We start from the raw sequence: 17,677 nt of genomic DNA, 5'->3' as shown, positions 1-17,677 counted from the left end.
CACCGTAGGCTTAGGTGGATTGTGGACGTGTCTCTCAGGGAGCAGGAGAGGACAGAGCACAGCACAGATGCAGGCAGGTGGGTAGGTGGAGCAAGACCGTTCTGATTGCTTTAGTTTCTCAGTGAAATAACCAAGGTCTTCGCCTGAGAGGACAGAAGGTAGAAGAGATGTTGGGTTTTGAGGATGCCATTAAAAAATGCCAAGGGGTTGTCTAGATAGAGAGAATAAGATACAGTAGGATTCTGTTTGACGCTATAGGCAGTAATGAATTTAAAGTGATACACTGATTGGTTTAGATATGAAGTGTTTCCCCAAAGGCCCATGTGTTTGAAGACTTGCTCTCTCTCCATCTAAAGACATTACTAAGAGGTGAGTAGATCGTGAAGGCATTAACTTCAGTGAAGGGTTAGTCCACTGAGAAGTTCATATTGAATGGACTTTTTGGGCCTAGGGCTTTGGTGGAGGAAGTGGGTTGCTGGAGGGCAGGCCTTTTGAGTTACAGCTCCTAGTGTTCAGACCTGAGCTCTCTCTGCTTCCTGATTACCTGAGACGTAACAAGCCATCACCTCATGTTCCTGCCGCTGCAGAGTGATACGCCACCATGCATAGCTTAAACCCACGTGCCTCTTAACCCTCTCCTCCCCTAAATTGATTCTTTCAGGAATTTGGCCATGGTGACAAGAAAAGAAATTAATTCAGAAAGTCTGAACCTTCGGTTGTATGTAACCGTTGGGTGTCTGCATAAGGGAGACATGGTCACAGTGAACTCTGCGTCTGCCCACAGTAGCCATTACAGAGGGAACGATGTGTAAGGGGCTTGAAGATGATTCCAAGTGCATGCTGTAATGGCTAATAAAGCACGTGAGGGCACAGTGAGGGGCAGAGGAAGGGAAATGAAAAGCTACTGGGATCAGTGATGTCTTAACGCAGTCAGATTGTTAGAGGAGTGAGCTGAGGAAGTAGGAGTTCATAGCCGAGAGTAGGATCTTGATATTAAGGTTACATGTTACTATTCAGACACCTCCAGAGAGTGGGAAATCAGTTCTTAGACATGACTGGTCTATACTGTTGGACAGGTTAACTACTCAGCATTTACTTCTTCATTTAAATGGTAACTGTGGTAGTTTATACAGTGCATAGTTTATACAGTTTATATATTAAGAGAGTAAATCAGTTGGTTCCTATAAAGTCTTCAGTCATACCTGGCATATGACAGCAATTGAATAGATGTGATTAAATTCATCAAGTCCCTTGCTATTGTTATTTCTTCAATGCTCAGAATGGTGCCAGGGTCCCTGGGTGATAGAGATGGGGCCGGTGGTACTTTATGAGGAGCCAACAGTGATTTGTGGAAATCGACCTCTGCTGAAAAACAGAGCTCCCTCCTCGTGTGCAGAAGGCTCCAATGACAGGGTGTCGTCTGGGTCCATACTAAGGGATTGCTCCAGTATGGTCCTCAGGCTTCAGTCATTCATACCAAGGAGCAAATTCAAGTCATAACCTGTTAATGTTGCTTAGAGGTCCTGGGATCTGTACCCAGAGGCAATGAGAAAAGAGCACATTGCTGTTGACACAGCCCTGGATGTCTTGGAGTGCAAGTGTGAATTGTGTTGAATCCTAAGCTCCCTAGGATGACCTATTCTGTCATTTTTTTTTTTTTTGAGATCTTTGTGGCTCTTGTGACTTAGACTCTCTTTTGACTTATTAAATCGAGAAATTGTTTTGTTATTTTAAACAATAACAACAACAATGTGTGTGTGTGTGTGTGTGTGTGTGTGTGTGTGTGTGTGTGTGTGTGTGTGTGGCAATTCTTTGGTTTGCAGAAAGTAGGTTTAAGGCAGCCTGGTGGCACAGGCCTGTAATCCCAACTACTTGGAAGGCTGAGGCAGAAGAATCATAGGCTCAAGGCTAGCCTGGACTATACACAGAGTGGGTTCAAGGCTGGGCCAGGCAACTTAAGGGGTGAGAAAGGGCTGAGATGTCGCTCAGTAGTAGAGTTTGTGAAGCTTGGAGTTTGTGGAGCATACCTGAGACCCTAAATTTAATTCCTAGAACCAAGGAAAGGAGAAGGAAAACAGGAAACATAAGTGTCTCATTCTTAAGTTCTTTGGTTGTCTGTTTTTGAGACAGATCTCACTGTGCAGACCCGGCTGACCTCTTCCTCCTGAGTGCTGGGATTAAAGTCGCCCAGCCATTCATCCCTAAATTCTTGAAGGAACCGCCATTACATCATTACTGTAAACTAGATACAGTAAAACTATGTATACCGTAGATTCTGGTCATTTTTATCCCCCGGTGTCCTTTCTCACCCCCTTTCGCTCTGCCTTTGAAAACATCCGTCCCAACAAGCCTTCCCCCTGCTTTGATCTTTTGTGTGTGTGACCCACTGAGTTCAACTGTGGCTGATTGCATGAGCATGAGTGGGGGGCTTTTTACTGGAACCTGGGCAGCTTATCCACGTCTACACCACTGAAGAGAACGATTCATCCATCTCTAGGAACCATTAGCGGCTCATATTCCTTTAGGGAGGGGTGGGGCCTCAGGGGTCCCTCTCCCAGGCATGATGCAGGGGTGGCATGCGCAGGTCGCTGCAGTGAGTTCGTGAGTTCGGCAAGCCACGCCATGCTCACTTCCCCTTCTTTGGCTCTTGCGTTCTTTTTACCACATTTGTGACGGTCTCCGAGCCTCACATGGGTGATACAGATGTCCTTTTTAGGACGGAGCCCACTGGCCAGCGGCAGGTCTGCGTTCCCCACTGCCCAAGATACGGCGAAGCTTTTTTTTTTTTTAATCACTAAATGCTGTCCGTTCTTTATTTAAATTGTCAAGGAGTCCTTATACTGTGAGAACTCTTAAGGAGACTCCCGGTGAACAGTTAGCAATGGTTGTGTCCTGAATTGAATATCTGTTTTGAAGGTTGGGATATTGATTTAGTGGACGGTATTAGAATTTAAAATTTGAATTCTGAGACTGTTACCCAGAAAGTTGATGAAATTGTGACATTTACCAGCCAAGGTGAAAGAAAGAGGCCCAGGGCGTTTAGCCAAGACTGTCAGAGACGACGAAGGCTCTGTCACTTTCCTCCTTGTTACACCAGTGTTGTTATTAAGATTGACAGGCTGGGGAAGGAAAGGTACTTACTGCTTGCCTCTTCTATCCTGGGGAAAGACTGGGAGCGGAGAGGACAGTGGTCATGCTTCCTGAGTAGCTGGGTGTTTGGGGCTTATGTTCATAAGTAGGCTGCATGAAGTGAGGTGAGGCAGAAAGGTGTGTTTTGATTTATTGCTATTTTTGTACAGAATAGACCCTCGTCCAGTTTGTGTGTTTATACACACACTAAAGAGAGGGGTTTGAGGTAGAGAGGAATGAGGAGCTTTTCTAGAGAATACAGGCTGTTTCTCCTTGGGACCACCTGGATAGGCGAGATGGCACACCCAAGCCCAGTTCCGAAATGCCACACCCTGGTTGTCATCATTGGATAGGGTGATCATGAAATCTGTGTTTATCTTTTCCCATTCACTCTGTGTGGCTGAAAGGACTAGAATAAGTAGAATAAGCCCCTTTTTTCTTTCTTTCTAAAAATTCTCTACCAGCCTGGTTTTTGTTGCTGTGACGGAGTACTTGAGACTGGTACATTAAACCAATTGATTTAGTTTGGTTTATGGTCCAAGGGGTTAGATGTCCAGGATGAGGCAGGTGCATCTGGCCGGGCCTTGTGCTGGGGTAGGAAGAGGAAAGAAACAAAGCAGGAGGGGCCTTGCTTTGTAACAGCCCTGTTCCCTTAAGTAGTTCATCCCCAGGAAAGCAGCCTTAATCCATTCCTGAGGGTGACATCTCATGAACTAATGTCTCTCAAAGGTCATACTCAGCACTGTTACACTGGGGACCAAATTTCATCATGAGTGTTGGGAGAGGACAAATGGTACCCAAACCACAGGGTGCTTCGTGAGTACTGATGTCTTAGTTATTGGGCAACACCAATGTCACTATAGTGCTCTCTTGCAAAGGACTGTGCTGTCACTTACAAGCAGGTTCACGTGCTTGAGCAGCAGTAGAGGAAGGCTAGAGAGGTAGTTCCCTTGGTAAAGGGCCTGACATGCAAGCAGGAGGGCCTGAGTTGGGATCCCCAGCACTTATGTAAGTGCTGGGCGGGGTGAGGCTTGCCTGTAACTCCAGGCTGTGGGGTGGAGATAAGCAGATCCCTGGAGTTCGTTGGCCAACTTGCCTAACCAAGTTCATGACCGCCAGGCTCAATGAGAGACGCTGTCTCAAAACATAAGGTGGATCACAAAGTTGGGGGGAGGTGGGAGATGGATTTAGGAAGTTAGGAAGGAATATGAACAACATACATAGTATGCATGTATAAAATTCTCAATGAAAATATATATGAAATATATAAAAATCAGTAGAAACAATTGAGGAAGACATCTGATACGGACCTCTATACTCCACATGCATCCACATAAGCACATACACATACCACATACATACAGGCAATTGAGACAATTGACATGTATTTTATAACATTATAAGGTTCTTTTTTCCTCCATACATAAATCTTGAGGACTTTTTTCATGAACATATTGTTCAGTGTTTTTTTTCTTAGTATAGTCTTTTTTCATTTCCCTTGTGTGTAATTTTAATATCATGTATGTACTCATTTTATGCACATTTTCTCATGCTCTGTACTATAATTTTGTGTCTGTATGTCGCTGGCTAGGCTTCAAATACCTTGAGGTTAGAGGCCCATCTCACTTCCCAGGACAGTGCCTGGTGTGACATATAAAGGGTGTCAATAGAGAGTGTTCTGTGCGTGTTAAGTAGCTTAAAGCCTACCTCCAGAACCTTAAGAATGGGATATTGCATCCAGTATCAAATTTCTGTGTCCTTTTTCCTCTTGGGTATGAGCAGTCTGGTGTGTTCAGTGTGAGCAGAGGTGTGCTGTTTGATTGCTTGTTGATATTGCGTGGTAACAGTGCCCTCGTAACTGTGGCTGATTTGGTTCCAAGGTCGTATCTCTCCCTTGGTTGAACATAAGTGGGTTTTGCATTTCAGGATGTTGGCCTGTGAAACCTGGTAGATTTGTGTTTATTGTTTACGTTCTGCAGCATTGATCATTGTCTGACCTCCATCACCTCTGCCTTCCATTTTGATAGAATGAGATTTGTGCCTGGCAGCTCTGGATGGATGCGTAGTTAGCATAGCTGATGTGCAGGGCGTTGATTGAATGGTCTCTGGCTGGATCTCGCTTTTCTTTGCTTTGCGCCAAACTGTAATTTCTGTCTCATCTCAGGAACTTTACTGTGCTTTTTTTTTTTTACATGAAAATTTAAATCATTCTCATGGAAAGAGGTTAAATTGTACAGATTATCATTCATGTGCTTTGTTTGGTATACCAACCATACTTTCATATCCTTTAAAGATAAAAGGATCCTGTTTTCTTTTCATGGCCTTCCCAGTGTTTGAAAAACAGAAAATGGCACAGTATATACACAGGCTGAGCTCCATGGTGCACCATTAACATAGAACTTTTATGTTCTTGTGTACCAGCCAAAAATAAACATCAGAAAGCATTTTATTACCCCAAATGCCCTGAACTGATGCGTCTATAAAATTTGACACTTTGTAATCATTTTAGAAGAGAAAGTTTAGAAGCCTTGCTCTCATTGGCTCCTTGTGGTTTCACTCTCCCTTCCCATCCCACCCATTCCCCTTTGGCACTTCTTGTATCCTTCTGTGTGTGATGTAAGTCCTAAAATTAAAGCCTAGTATTTGGACCAGCTTTGACCCTTGGGATGATGGGAAGAACCTCGAAGGGCCCACCTGCCTCCAGTACTCTCTGTTATGGGCTCTGTGGATGGGTCACCAGCCATTGAGGATGTCTTGAGCCCAGCCTGGTGATACCCAGAGAGAAGAGAGCCACTGACCTTCAGAACTCTGAGATAGTGAATGGGCGTCGTTTGAAGTCTCTCTCTCTTTTTTTCTTGGACAATGTGTTATTTAGCAGTAGAAACCTAATCAACTGTCAAGTGGGTGTTTGTGTTTGTTAGCTTTCCCTCTGAAATACATAGGCATACTCAAATCTTTTAAAAAAATACATTTTATTTATTACCCCCCCTTTTGTGTGTGCACTTGCAGGCATGAGTATGGTCATGTGCTGTGTTACATGTCACACTCAGGTTGCCAGGCTCGAATGGCAATTGCTATTATCCCTTGAGTCACCTCCTCAGCTTCAAACCCTTTCACTTACACCAAAGGAAAGAAATAGTTCGTCTACTTTATGTTTCCATTTCATGGGAAGAATCCTTAGCTTCGTACACAGAGAAGAATGAGTCTGCATTGTGTCCAAAATACAGAGCAACAAGTGGGTTGATTTCGCTCTGCACAGGGAGCCAGCATTTCCCTGTGAACCAGTGTGTCAGCACCCAAGCAGCATCTCTGGTCATTGTGGGCTCCACAGAACTTCCCTGGTTACAGCCCCTGATTCAAATACCTCTTCTGTTTTAAGTCGGTGGACTTGTGTATGCTGGCTACTTTGTAACAATCTTGGAGAAGTAGAACTGCCTTGAGAGAGAGTGGCAGATGGGTGCCGATGAATTGAGGCTACTACTGCAGTAATATGCTTTACTGGGGCACTCAGTGTGAACGCTTGTCATGTATCATAGATCATTTGAAACAGAAGGTAAGGGGATCGCATAACATATAGAACCTCTGTTTATAATCACGGTTCACCTAAGGGAAGGAAAGGGAACACTGGTAGGTAGGTTCTCCTGGACCTCCCTTGTAGCACCTGATTCTCTGCTGAGTGTTGGGGGGCGGGGGCCGAGGGAAGGGGGCACAGCGGGTCTGGCGGGACTGAGTGATCTCATTAGGGTTGGTTAATGCGGAAGTGCTGGGAATTCAGTGGCCATAGTTGCAGGATGCCAGCTCCTCTCTCCCTGCTGTGGGAATGGAGCCTTATTTAGGCAAATGGAGATGGCTCTTGCGTGTTCCTGTGGGTCCTCCATATTTGTCTAGGGTAAATGATGGAGAGGCTCCATCTGTTTGTCCCCATGGGCCCTGCAGTGCCTCCCATAAGAGTCTGAGCCTCCTCTGTGTGGCTGCGACTTCTCCTTGCTCCTCTTGCAGACGGAGAGCCGAGGCTGCGGGGCTGGCTTCTTTCTGTGATTTTTGTTTCACAGGGGAAAAGGAAAGCCTGTCTACAGGGCCAAGAATTCCCCATCCTGCCTGCAGTTCTAGTCCTTAAAGGTTGATGTGAATTAATAAGCAAATACCTTACATGGGCTAAAGCCCGTTACCAAGAGCGAGCCTCAGACCTTAATAATGATCGAGCGTTGCATAGCTGTGGGTGAGCCAGCTAAAGACTGTGTGAATTGCATCGTCTATTCTCCATAGACACCCTGTGGGGCACACGCAGAGCTTTTCAGTTCTTCATCCCCTGTTGCATGGTGATGGCAAGGGAAATCCAGGTAGAAATCCCCACGGCTGTGCTCCAGATTCAGGACCTCAACGGAGCTGAACTCCCCTCTTGGACCCCAAGCGACGATTTGATCTAATTTGATTGCTTTCTTCCTAATACCTAGTAGCATGTGTTACAGGGTATGGGACAGCTAGTGAAGAGGTTGGGGATATTTTATGGGGAGACATGACTTAGGGGACCATGAAGGAGGGCTATGGAAAGACACTTAGAGGGTCTTCTTAGTGGCCACTGTCTTCCAGGTAATACCACTCATTTGTAAGTGTCTAGCTGCCATCCACCCTTCAGGGAGTACAGTCCAGCTGAAGCACATTGTTGCCCTGGCTCTCCCTGGACGCCAGTGGTGAGCATCTTCCCTTTCTTTAGTAGTCTAGCCACAGAACGCTTCTTAGTGAGTCTGTGGATATGACATGATGCATGGTGGTTTACTTGTCCAGTATTTAAATAGCACTTGAGTAATACTTCAGAAATAGTCTTTGATGCAGAGGTGGACGAAACGCATCTAACTTTACAATTGCCCCTTTCTGTCTTACAGTACTGGCTGGATCCAGCAAAAACTCTCGCGGAGCACAAGGAGCTGATCAACAGTAGGTATTTCATTTTAGTTTTGTGAGAAGTGACTTAGGCATGGTGAAATGTTTGTGATTAATTTAGTGCCAGTGAGGGAACAGTAGGGCAGAGAGAATCGTTCCTGGGTTGTGTACTGTGAGACTCTCTAGACTGGGGTGGGGCTAATTTAATCAGATGCTCAGGATCCTATGATTGTATCGAGTGTGTCCTAGGGATACACCCTCTCTTTTTTTTTTTTTTTTTTTTTTTTTAATTTTTATTTTGCAATACAATTCAGTTCTACATATCAGCCACAGATTCCCTTGTTCTCCCCCCTCCCGCCCCCCTCACCTTCCCCCCAGCCCGCCCCCCATTCCAATCTCCTCCAGGGCAAAGCCTTCCCCACAGACTGAGATCAACCTGGTGGACTCAGTCCAGGTAGGTCCAGTCCCCTCCTCCCATGCTGAGCCAAGGGACCCTGCATAGGCCCCAGGTTTCAAACAGCCAACTCATGCAATGAGTTTTTTTTTTTTTTAATCTGTGACTTTTGTATATGCTTGCCTTTAAAACTCGACCTTAAAAAGAAGAAAGGAGGAGAGAGGAAAGAGTTGGTTCCTGGGTTTTGGGTTGTTTTGTTATCATGCCACAGGGCCTGTGACATGAAAAGTTTCTGACTTCAAGGAGAGAGGCCATTTCTTGTCAGGAGTTAGCTTTTGGAATGATCAAAGTTGGTATAGTTAAATACATATTCTTTAATCTTTATATCCATTCCCAAGGTTTTATTTATTAACACACTCAAAAACTTAAGTATGCAAATTAATAATCCTTTACAAATTTTTGTGGTAAAATTACACAAATTAACAATTTGAAACATTCTGTGTGTAATTCACTGACATTAAATAATTCACATTGCTATAGCAATCATTGTTTGCATAATTTTTCATTATCCCAGACTGACTTCTGTATCCAATGAGTCATTTGTTCAAATTTGTGACTGACTGTCAATCAGAACCTAGTGGACCCTTCTGCCTTTGGGCCCCATCGCTGGATCCCATGCCTGTCTGCCCGTTCTCTGTGGTCCTGTTGGTTGTGTGGACTTTCGTGGATCCCAGCATAGGAATGCAGTCACGCCTCAGAAAAAGACTAGGAACCTGGAACTGCAGGACCCTCAGGAGCAAGTCCAGATTCTCTGAACATCAGCACCATTGTTATTATCTGCTTTCTCCCTTGGTGGAAATCACCAAAGTTTATAAATTACAGCCCTGGCCCATTTGAAACAATTAAAAAATGGCTATCAGAAACTCAGGAAAATTTCAGGAATAATTATTTTAAAATAAACTTGCAGGTTTTTCCTGAGATAATAAAAAAAATGTAAACATTTTAGTGGAACATGGTGGTTCATGTAATGCTAGTAAAATAGTAGTAGACGGGGGATGGCCACACATTGAGGCCAGCTTGGGCTCCAGAGTAAGTCCTTATTTCAAAAACAAGCAGATAAACACAGGGGCTAGAGAGATGTCCCAGTGGTTAGAACACTTGCTGCTCTTCCAGAGGACCCGGGTTTGTTTCCCAGCACCTACACAATGGCTCATAACCTGGGTAACCCCAATTCCAGAGGATCCAATGTTGTCTTCTGGCCTTCCTGGACACCAGACATACATGTAATGTATAGACATACATGCAGACAAAACACCCATACACATAAAAGTGAGTAAGTCTTTCAAAATATTTTAAGGTGAATTTTTTTTAGAAATAATTTATTTTTATTTTACTTGCATGTCTGTCTGTCTGAGAGTGTCAGATCTTGGCGTTACAGACAGTTGTGAGCTGTCATGTGGGTGCTGGGAATTGAACCCAGGTCCTCTGGAAGACCAGGCAGGGCCCTTAACCACCGAGCCATCTCTCCAGCCCATTAAGGTGAAATTTTAAAGTGTGCCTACTCAATGTATTAAGATATTCTATTTAAACAGCATCATAAGAAGCAGTATTTTTTTTTCCAAATGCAGTAATGTTAAATACGTGATGTATCATGTGTAAAAGACACAATCTCAACTGAAGAACTGTGTCATGGAAGACTTTTTGTCTTATCTCGTGAACTGTTCTGATAAGGGAGGAAAATAGCATGGTTGGTGTGAGTAGCCATACAAATGGGAGGCCATTTCTAGTCACCAAAATCCTCATAGGTAAAGCTGGATTTACTCGCCCTAAACAAGTGGAAATTCATTATTATCGTTAAGACACTATGAATGGTAGATTGGGGAATTCCCAGTGTCTGGTTCCTACATTTTTTTCTTTGATAAAACAAAATGTTATTAGCTTCACTTTAAAAGTTTCTTAACGTCGATCTCGTTAAAGGGATGGATTCCAGATTCTACTGAGTTAGTGATTTGCTCCACCAGCATCCATTTTTGAAGTTAGTCTTAGATAAGAAGCCAGAAAATGTCTGGCTAGAAATATTCTTGCATATAAATGACCGTTTCTAGGGCTGTAGATTTCTCTACCAGGTGCTCCAGATGGGAGTTTGCACCCAAGGTCTGTTTCCCCAGGCTGTGGAAGACAGTGTCCACACAGCACCAAATACTAGGCATGGGTAAGCTTCCTTCTCATCCCTGTGGTTTCAGGCAAGCTGCTTAACTCCTCAGTGCTTCACCTGCTCTGTGGTGGCTTCCAGGCTGTGGCCAAGAATGAAATATTCATGAATTTGTTGTTGCTACTGTTGTTTGAGACAGGGTCTCACTGTATATCCTTAGCTGACTTGGAACTTACGATGTACCAGACTGGTCTCAAACTCACAAAGAGATGCACCCGTCTCTGCCTCCTGAGTGCTAGGATTAAGGGTGTGCGGCACCACACTGGGCAGTATGAACTAACACAAGGCCCTCTGTATGACGGTGGAAAAGGCCGAAGCCCTTAAAGACAATTAACTCGAGCTGAGTGGTTTTCATTGTGCGTTTTTCAAGTTTCTGCTTAGCTACCCATGACTGGACAGAGATGAAATGTCTGGGCTGGGTGACTAGGGGTCATCTGTCATGTTCCACAGAATGAACGTAGCCCTGGAGTCTATAGAAGGTCTCTTCTCTTTGTGCACATCTTAGCGGCATGCACGCCTGCCTCCCTGCCCCCCTGCCCCCCTAGGTGAAAGCCCAGCCGCCTGCGGGCACAGGCAGACCCATCTGCTCAGGAACAGAGCTTGATTGACACAGACCATCAGCCGTCGGCCTGGACTTCCTGCCTCTTCTAAATATTTAATAGTCTTGCCTCCCTGGTGTCTGTGATGAGGGGTGTGTTTTCAGAAATACAAACAGTGATTGACTACACATAAAAACCAAATATATGGAGTACTGATAGGAAACTAGAGCAAAGGTTTTAAAATGTCGATTTAAAAAAAAAAAATCACGAAATGTAAGAAGTAACTCATGAAGGAAGGCAGAGGCAGGGGCCTGCTCTTGATGTCCTACACATGTGGTTAATAGGGCTTTGGGAGAGTACAGAACATGTGTGAGTATGTGATAATAGCCAATGACATGGTTTGTATGTTATAAATGAACTTTATTTTTATTACTGGATCTAATTTGTTTCTTTCACCCAGCATTTAAGTTATGACTTCATTTATTTAACTTAAAATGAAAGCGCATTCTTTATATCAATTACGTGGCGTCCGCTGTTTTCACCAGGCACATGCCATGCTTTCTGTTGGTGGGGCAGAGCCTTGGGTGAAATAATCAGTTGCAACACTGACAGTCAGTTGGAGCACCAAGTAAAAAGCCTTTTTTAAAACAAAGGAAGCGGCAGCTGGGAGGTGGAGATGGGGAATAGGGACTTCAGATCAACCTCAGCTGTAGAGCAGGTTCGAGGCCAGTGTGAGCCGCAGGAGACCTTGCCTCAAAACAAAAACAAAGCATATTAGCTCTATTAATAGTTACTGCCAGCTTGGAAGTTAAAGTCTTGAAAACAGTGCAGTCTACATCCACTCACTCTGAAGTAAGAAATGTTTTTAGGAGCGGCTTACTACAATATAACAGCACCCACGGGACTATCGTACTCCTGTACGATGTGTTGACTGTATTTCCCCACGAATGTGCCATGCCAGGCTTTGTTTCTGAACTTTTTAATTTTGTTTTTTTGTTGTCCATAGATTTAGTTCTTTTGTGTGTGGTAAATGAATAAGAAGTATCTTTTTTACATATGTGAGGAAATATTTCTCTATTTAGAATAGTTAATGGGGCTGGAGAGATGTCTCAGTGGTTAAGAGCACTGGCTGCTCTTACAGAGGACCTGGGTTTAATTCCCGGCACCCATAATGGCAGCTCACAACTGTCTGTACTTACAGTTCCAGGGCTCTGACTCCTTCTTCCAACCTTGGAGGGTGACGGACATGCACGTGGTGTGTGCATACATACATGCAGGCAAACACGCATACACATAAAATAAATGAATTAAAAAAATTAGAATCGTTTAAATGCAACAGATATTGTGCTATCGCGTCGCTTCTCTGATCATTTTTCTTAAGAAATATATACATGATTATGAAAATTCTAGCTAATCAGTTTGCAGAGGACTGCTACTTCCTCTTCCCAACATTTGCCACAATTTACACTTCCGCGTGTATTTTTTCCTGGGACAGACATCATAGATTAACATTTTTTCCCTATGAGGTGTCAGGACTGTAGACTGGTGAGCCTCTTCACACCAGCACATACAGATCTCACTGTTTGAATACGCAGGGGGGCTGGTCCATTGTCCCGTGGCTGTGACTCACGGACACAGTCCCCTCTGCTGTTCAGCGGTCTTTACAGCCTTTTGCAGAGAAGTTTAGAAAACCTTCTTCTTGATAGTTGATGTGATAAGTGGATGGCTTTAAAAGGTCATTTATTTGTCAATATGCATTTTTGATGGCGAGAAGAGCCTCTCCTTCCTACCTCCTTCCCTCAATAATGAATAATAGGAAAACATAAATTAATAAAAATTGTGCATAGACTGTCTAACCAGAGATGAGAACCGGGAACATTGTGGTATTTTGGGTCTTAAGTGTTTTCTGTGTTTATGTGGGAATGAACATGCGCTTAGAATTCATTTCCTGCTTTCAATAGTCTTGAACCATGCCTTTTCCATTTTGTGTTCTTATGTCTTTAGAAATATTTTTGTAAATGTTATTCTGTGCATGTGCACGTGTGTACACGTGTGTACACGTGTGTGTGTGTGTGTGTGTGTGTGTGTGCACGCGCGCGCGCGCGCCTGCGTGCATATGTACTTATGGGTACATGTACCTACATGCAAAGACTAGAAGAGGATGTCAGGCACCCTACTCTGTCATTCCGTGCCTTACTCCCTTGAGACAGGACCCTGCATGGAACCAGGAGCTAGATTATTGGCGGTCAGAAAACTCCAGAAACTCCTCTGTCAGCCCTGCACGATACTGGGGCTACAGATGCATGCGCAGCCACACCCAGCCTTTTGCAGTGAAATTGGGATCTGAACTCAGATCCTGTTGCTTGTATAGCAAGTACTTTTACCCACTGAGCCATCTCCCCAGCCCCTAATTCTGTTTTTCCCCCAAATAAAGAACCTTCCATTTTAGCACAGTTTAAATTCAAACTCATCAATGATTTTTAAAAGTATATGTAAGCTTGGCATGGTGGCAGATAAGGGTATTTTAATCCCAACACTGGGGACACAGAGGAAGGTGGATCTCTGTGAGTTTAAGGCCATCCTGGTCTACATGGCAGGTCTCAGTCAGGCCAGCCAGAATTACATAGAGACCCTGACACACACACACACACACACACACACATTATGTCAGTGGATACACAGTATACCTAAAGGCAAATTGTAGTGCTAATATTATTTGATGTGAGAGTGTAAATCTTAAAATATAATTTGTATGTAAATGAACTGTCCACGGCTTGAAATAGATGTTTTTTATATTTAATGTACTTTCCATATGTGAATATAATTCCTAATTGTTACATATCACAGTGCAACTTTGATTATAATGTGAAATGTAATTAGTTTTTACTTTTTTTGTTTTAAAGCTGGACCTCCATATACTTTGTATTTTGGTATTAAATTCTATGCTGAAGATCCCTGTAAACTCAAAGAAGAAATAACCAGGTATAGTACTAACTTTATCTTTGAATAATGTACTGTATATGAAAGGCTGTATTGAAAGTGGATTAAAAGTTGGGGTTAGACACCCGAGTGTGTGTTGAGCTGTGTCTTGTGAAGCATCTGCTGTGAGGATTAAATTTTAGCCTTGCATGAGGCAGATCAGTGTCCGATGATAGATGTGTTGGAAAGCGGCAGGAACCTGGGTGACATGTTGATAGATTTTGCATCTGCTGTGATAGGATATTCCCTGTCGTTGTTCAGCGTGCCTTTGGCCTTTGTGTTTGTGGAAGAGCAGTCATTTGAACTGCAAAGGGAGGGCATTGGGATGCCAGTTTTCTGCGTATGAATATATATTTGAAAAGCTGGTTATTTTCCTTTAATTAGTTGTAGCTGAAGTATCAGCTGTTTAAATATTTCACTTATCTTTGCAGGAAATGAAAAGATAATTACTTTATTAATATTAAAAAGGGAGAGAAAAGATCAGTATTATAATGTATTGCTTCACCTTTATCTCCAAAAACTACATTTCAGTAAAGACAGATTTACTTATTGGAATTGATTATATAGATGACCAAAACAGTCCAGACCAGCACTTGAAAGTGCCCTCTAAAGAGGGGGTGGGGGACGTCAGTGTCCTGTTGAACTTTTCTTGGCCAATGAGCTGGCTGCAAAAACCAAAGCATTTGTCCTAACTCAGATAGTTAATTTTCCAGTGAACTTTTATTAGGGGCTGAAGCAAAACTTTATACATTATGTGAAAAACTGGAAATCATATCAACAAAGGCAGCCTAGTTTTTTTTTCCCCTTTCTGTTCCTTCCTTTTGTATATGCATATGCATGTGGGGGTGTGTGTGCATATGGAGGTCAGAGGTCAGGTGTCTTCCTCAATCACTCTCCTTCATCTTTGTGACAAGGTCTCTTATTGAACGTGAAGCTCATTCGTCGGCTAGACTGGCTGGCTCACAAGTCCCAGGGAAATGTCTGCCTCTGTGACCCAGAGGTGGGGTTACAGGAATGCACCGCTGTGCCTGGCTTGTGACGTGGGTGCTGGGGACCCGAACTCATGTTCTCGTGCTTGCTCAGCAGGCACTGCGTTGACCTAGCCACTTCCCAGCCACTGTGCATTTGTGCATCTTTCAGCTCAGACGTTCTTTCCTCTTTATTTTGGACTCACTGGGGTTCCCACCCGACTCTGAGCTGCACGTGTAGGCCTCGTCTTTAGATCCGTGTGACGTCTGCCTCCACATCACCCACCTCCGTTTGCTCCTGAGCACTCTGGAAAACCAGTGCTCACACCTTTCTAGCACACAGCTTTCTGTAAGAAGGAGTTGTTCTGAGAGGAGAGGCATTTGTATGAGATCTTCGTGGGGGGCGGGAGTGGGATTCAAGTCTAAAAGTGTAAAAATGCTTCAATACCCATAACTTATTAGAGAAGGGCAAAGGCACGTTTTGTTTAAAAAATGGTGCAAGGCCATCATTTCCATGGACTCTGCCTCAGTGTGTGTTTCAAATGACTTTTGTAAGTGTTAGATAGTATGATCTATGTGTTTAGAGTGGTAAGTGCTTAATCAATGTGAGTTCTTAGTAATCCACCCTTGTTTGTCAGGACAGTGTAGTGCAGTCACACTTAAATAGCGTTAGCTTCTGAAAATGTTTGTGGTAAGATGAGGGGAAAGACCAAAGCTTTAATATATATATGTGTGTGTGTGTGTGTATGTATATACATATATACTTATATATATTTTAACCTATGTTTAACTTGTATTAATAGGGAACAGGAATTTTTCTTCAGAATCAACTAATGCCTGTGCCACAGTGTTTGACAGTGTAGACATTTTCCCTTGGGTATCTCACCAGATTATCTAAGAACCAGATGATGTAATTGGCTTATAGGTGATGACTATGACTTTTTTCTTTTTGGTCTAAATCATAGTTAATGTAGGTAAACTAAATGCATATTTAACATGTGACCAGTATGTGATATACTGAGGATGATGCCATTTTGACTTGCGTAAAGACATTGTTCCATCGACAGGTCTGTAGTGCAGTAGACATGAAAAAGTGGACTGATTACATGAAATAGCTTTAATAGCTTTGGTTATTTATTTGGTGTGCATGTATGATTGTAAATGTGAGTGGTGTGTGTGTGTGTGTGTGTGTGTGTGTGTGTGTGTGTGTGTGTCTGAGTGTGGTGCATATGTGTCGTGGCATGTGTGTGGAGGCCAGAGGGTATCTCTTCAGTCTTTCTCTTTCTGAGGCAGGTTATCTCTTATTTGGGCTTCTGTGCTGTGCACTTCTGGCTAGACTGGCCCGTGAGCTTCCAGCATGTTCTCCTGTCTCTGGCTTCCATCTTGTAGTAATGCTGGGGTTGTAGATACATGTTACTGTGTCATCTAGCCACTTATGTGGGCTCTAGAGCTGGAACTCAGTCACCAAGTTTTTGCTCAGCAAGCACCGCACACTGAGTCATCCCCTTGGCTAAAAGGTAAAACTGAAACCCAAAATCCAAATTCCCTAATATGCTGTTAAAGGAAACTCTTTTTGTGGCCAGTATTTCCAAGCCAGATTTCAGTGTTTTCAAGTTTAAGTTCAGCTAGGTATTGTGTCTCATGCTTGTACTCCTAGCACTTGGGGAACTGAGGCAGGAGGATTGCCATGAGTCCAGGGCCAAAAAGCAAGCAAGCAAGCAAAAACCCCAAATAGAGTGATTATCTTGATTCTGTTCTTTGGAGCATTGCTCCAGCCTACTCTGTATTGGTTTTTAAGTTTTCCATAATTTTTTTATGAAATGTAAGATAAAGGAGACTTTTGTGTATATAATCTTGCATCTAGCTAGTTGTGTGGTTTTGGGAAAATTGTGTAGCCCTTTTTAAAACTCTCAATTTTCTGTCTACATAACAGAATTACAGGATTTCCATGTAAATAGTTTTTTTTTTTTTTAAATCATACTGTTTCGTATATCTTCCTTGGCTCTCTCTTACCATTCACCGAGTTCTCTTGTGGTAAATGGGATTTTGGTATTTTTACAGGGAGATGACTGGAGGAATATGGTAAATTAATGTGTCCATAGTACTGACTCCAGTGTAAACGATGTAGATGCTCAATTGGCAGGATAGCTGGAGCGGGGGAAAATGGTGGTCGTTTTATATGTTTTCATTTGTTGTTTCAAGAAATAGAAAAAGACCAATGTGGAGCCCTGAGATACAGGCCTTTCGGCTTATCAAACTGTTAGTCAGAACTTTCTGGGCATATGTGTTCCTTTTGCTGTAGCCTGCGTTTCTGGAATCTGTATGTATTAACTGTATGTTAACACCCACCTGCTCATTCTGCCTTCAGTAGTTCATGGAGTGTCGTGCTCCGTGTGACCACGTGACCAAGGGAAGGTCTGGTTTCCATCACTTTACTTCTAACTATGTAGTGATTTTTTTTTTTTTTAGCTTAAAAGAAGTAGGACAGTCCTCTTTACCTGTGAAAGGCACTCTTACCCTTGAGCAGACCGGAAGGAGGAGAGATGTGGATGGTGTCAGGCCAGGTTTTAAACTT

General features: G+C 43.3%; 1 protein-coding gene across 3 annotated transcripts in view; it reads left to right on the top strand.

The window, feature by feature from the left end:
- The window catches only part of Epb41l4a (erythrocyte membrane protein band 4.1 like 4A), a 207,609-nt gene that overhangs the window by 103,801 nt on the left and 86,131 nt on the right, over nucleotides 1–17,677 (top strand). For all 3 annotated transcript variants that reach the window (XM_059246173.1, XM_059246171.1, XM_059246172.1), the window contains exons 4-5: nucleotides 8,013–8,064; nucleotides 14,059–14,137. In XM_059246173.1, coding sequence (XP_059102156.1) covers nucleotides 8,013–8,064; nucleotides 14,059–14,137 — 131 coding nt within the window. The remainder of the gene's footprint in view (nucleotides 1–8,012; nucleotides 8,065–14,058; nucleotides 14,138–17,677) is intronic.

This window comes from Peromyscus eremicus, chromosome 19 (genome assembly GCF_949786415.1).
Source record: "Peromyscus eremicus chromosome 19, PerEre_H2_v1, whole genome shotgun sequence".
NCBI lineage: Eukaryota > Metazoa > Chordata > Mammalia > Rodentia > Cricetidae > Peromyscus > Peromyscus eremicus.
This window is presented reverse-complemented; position numbering and strand designations above follow the sequence as displayed.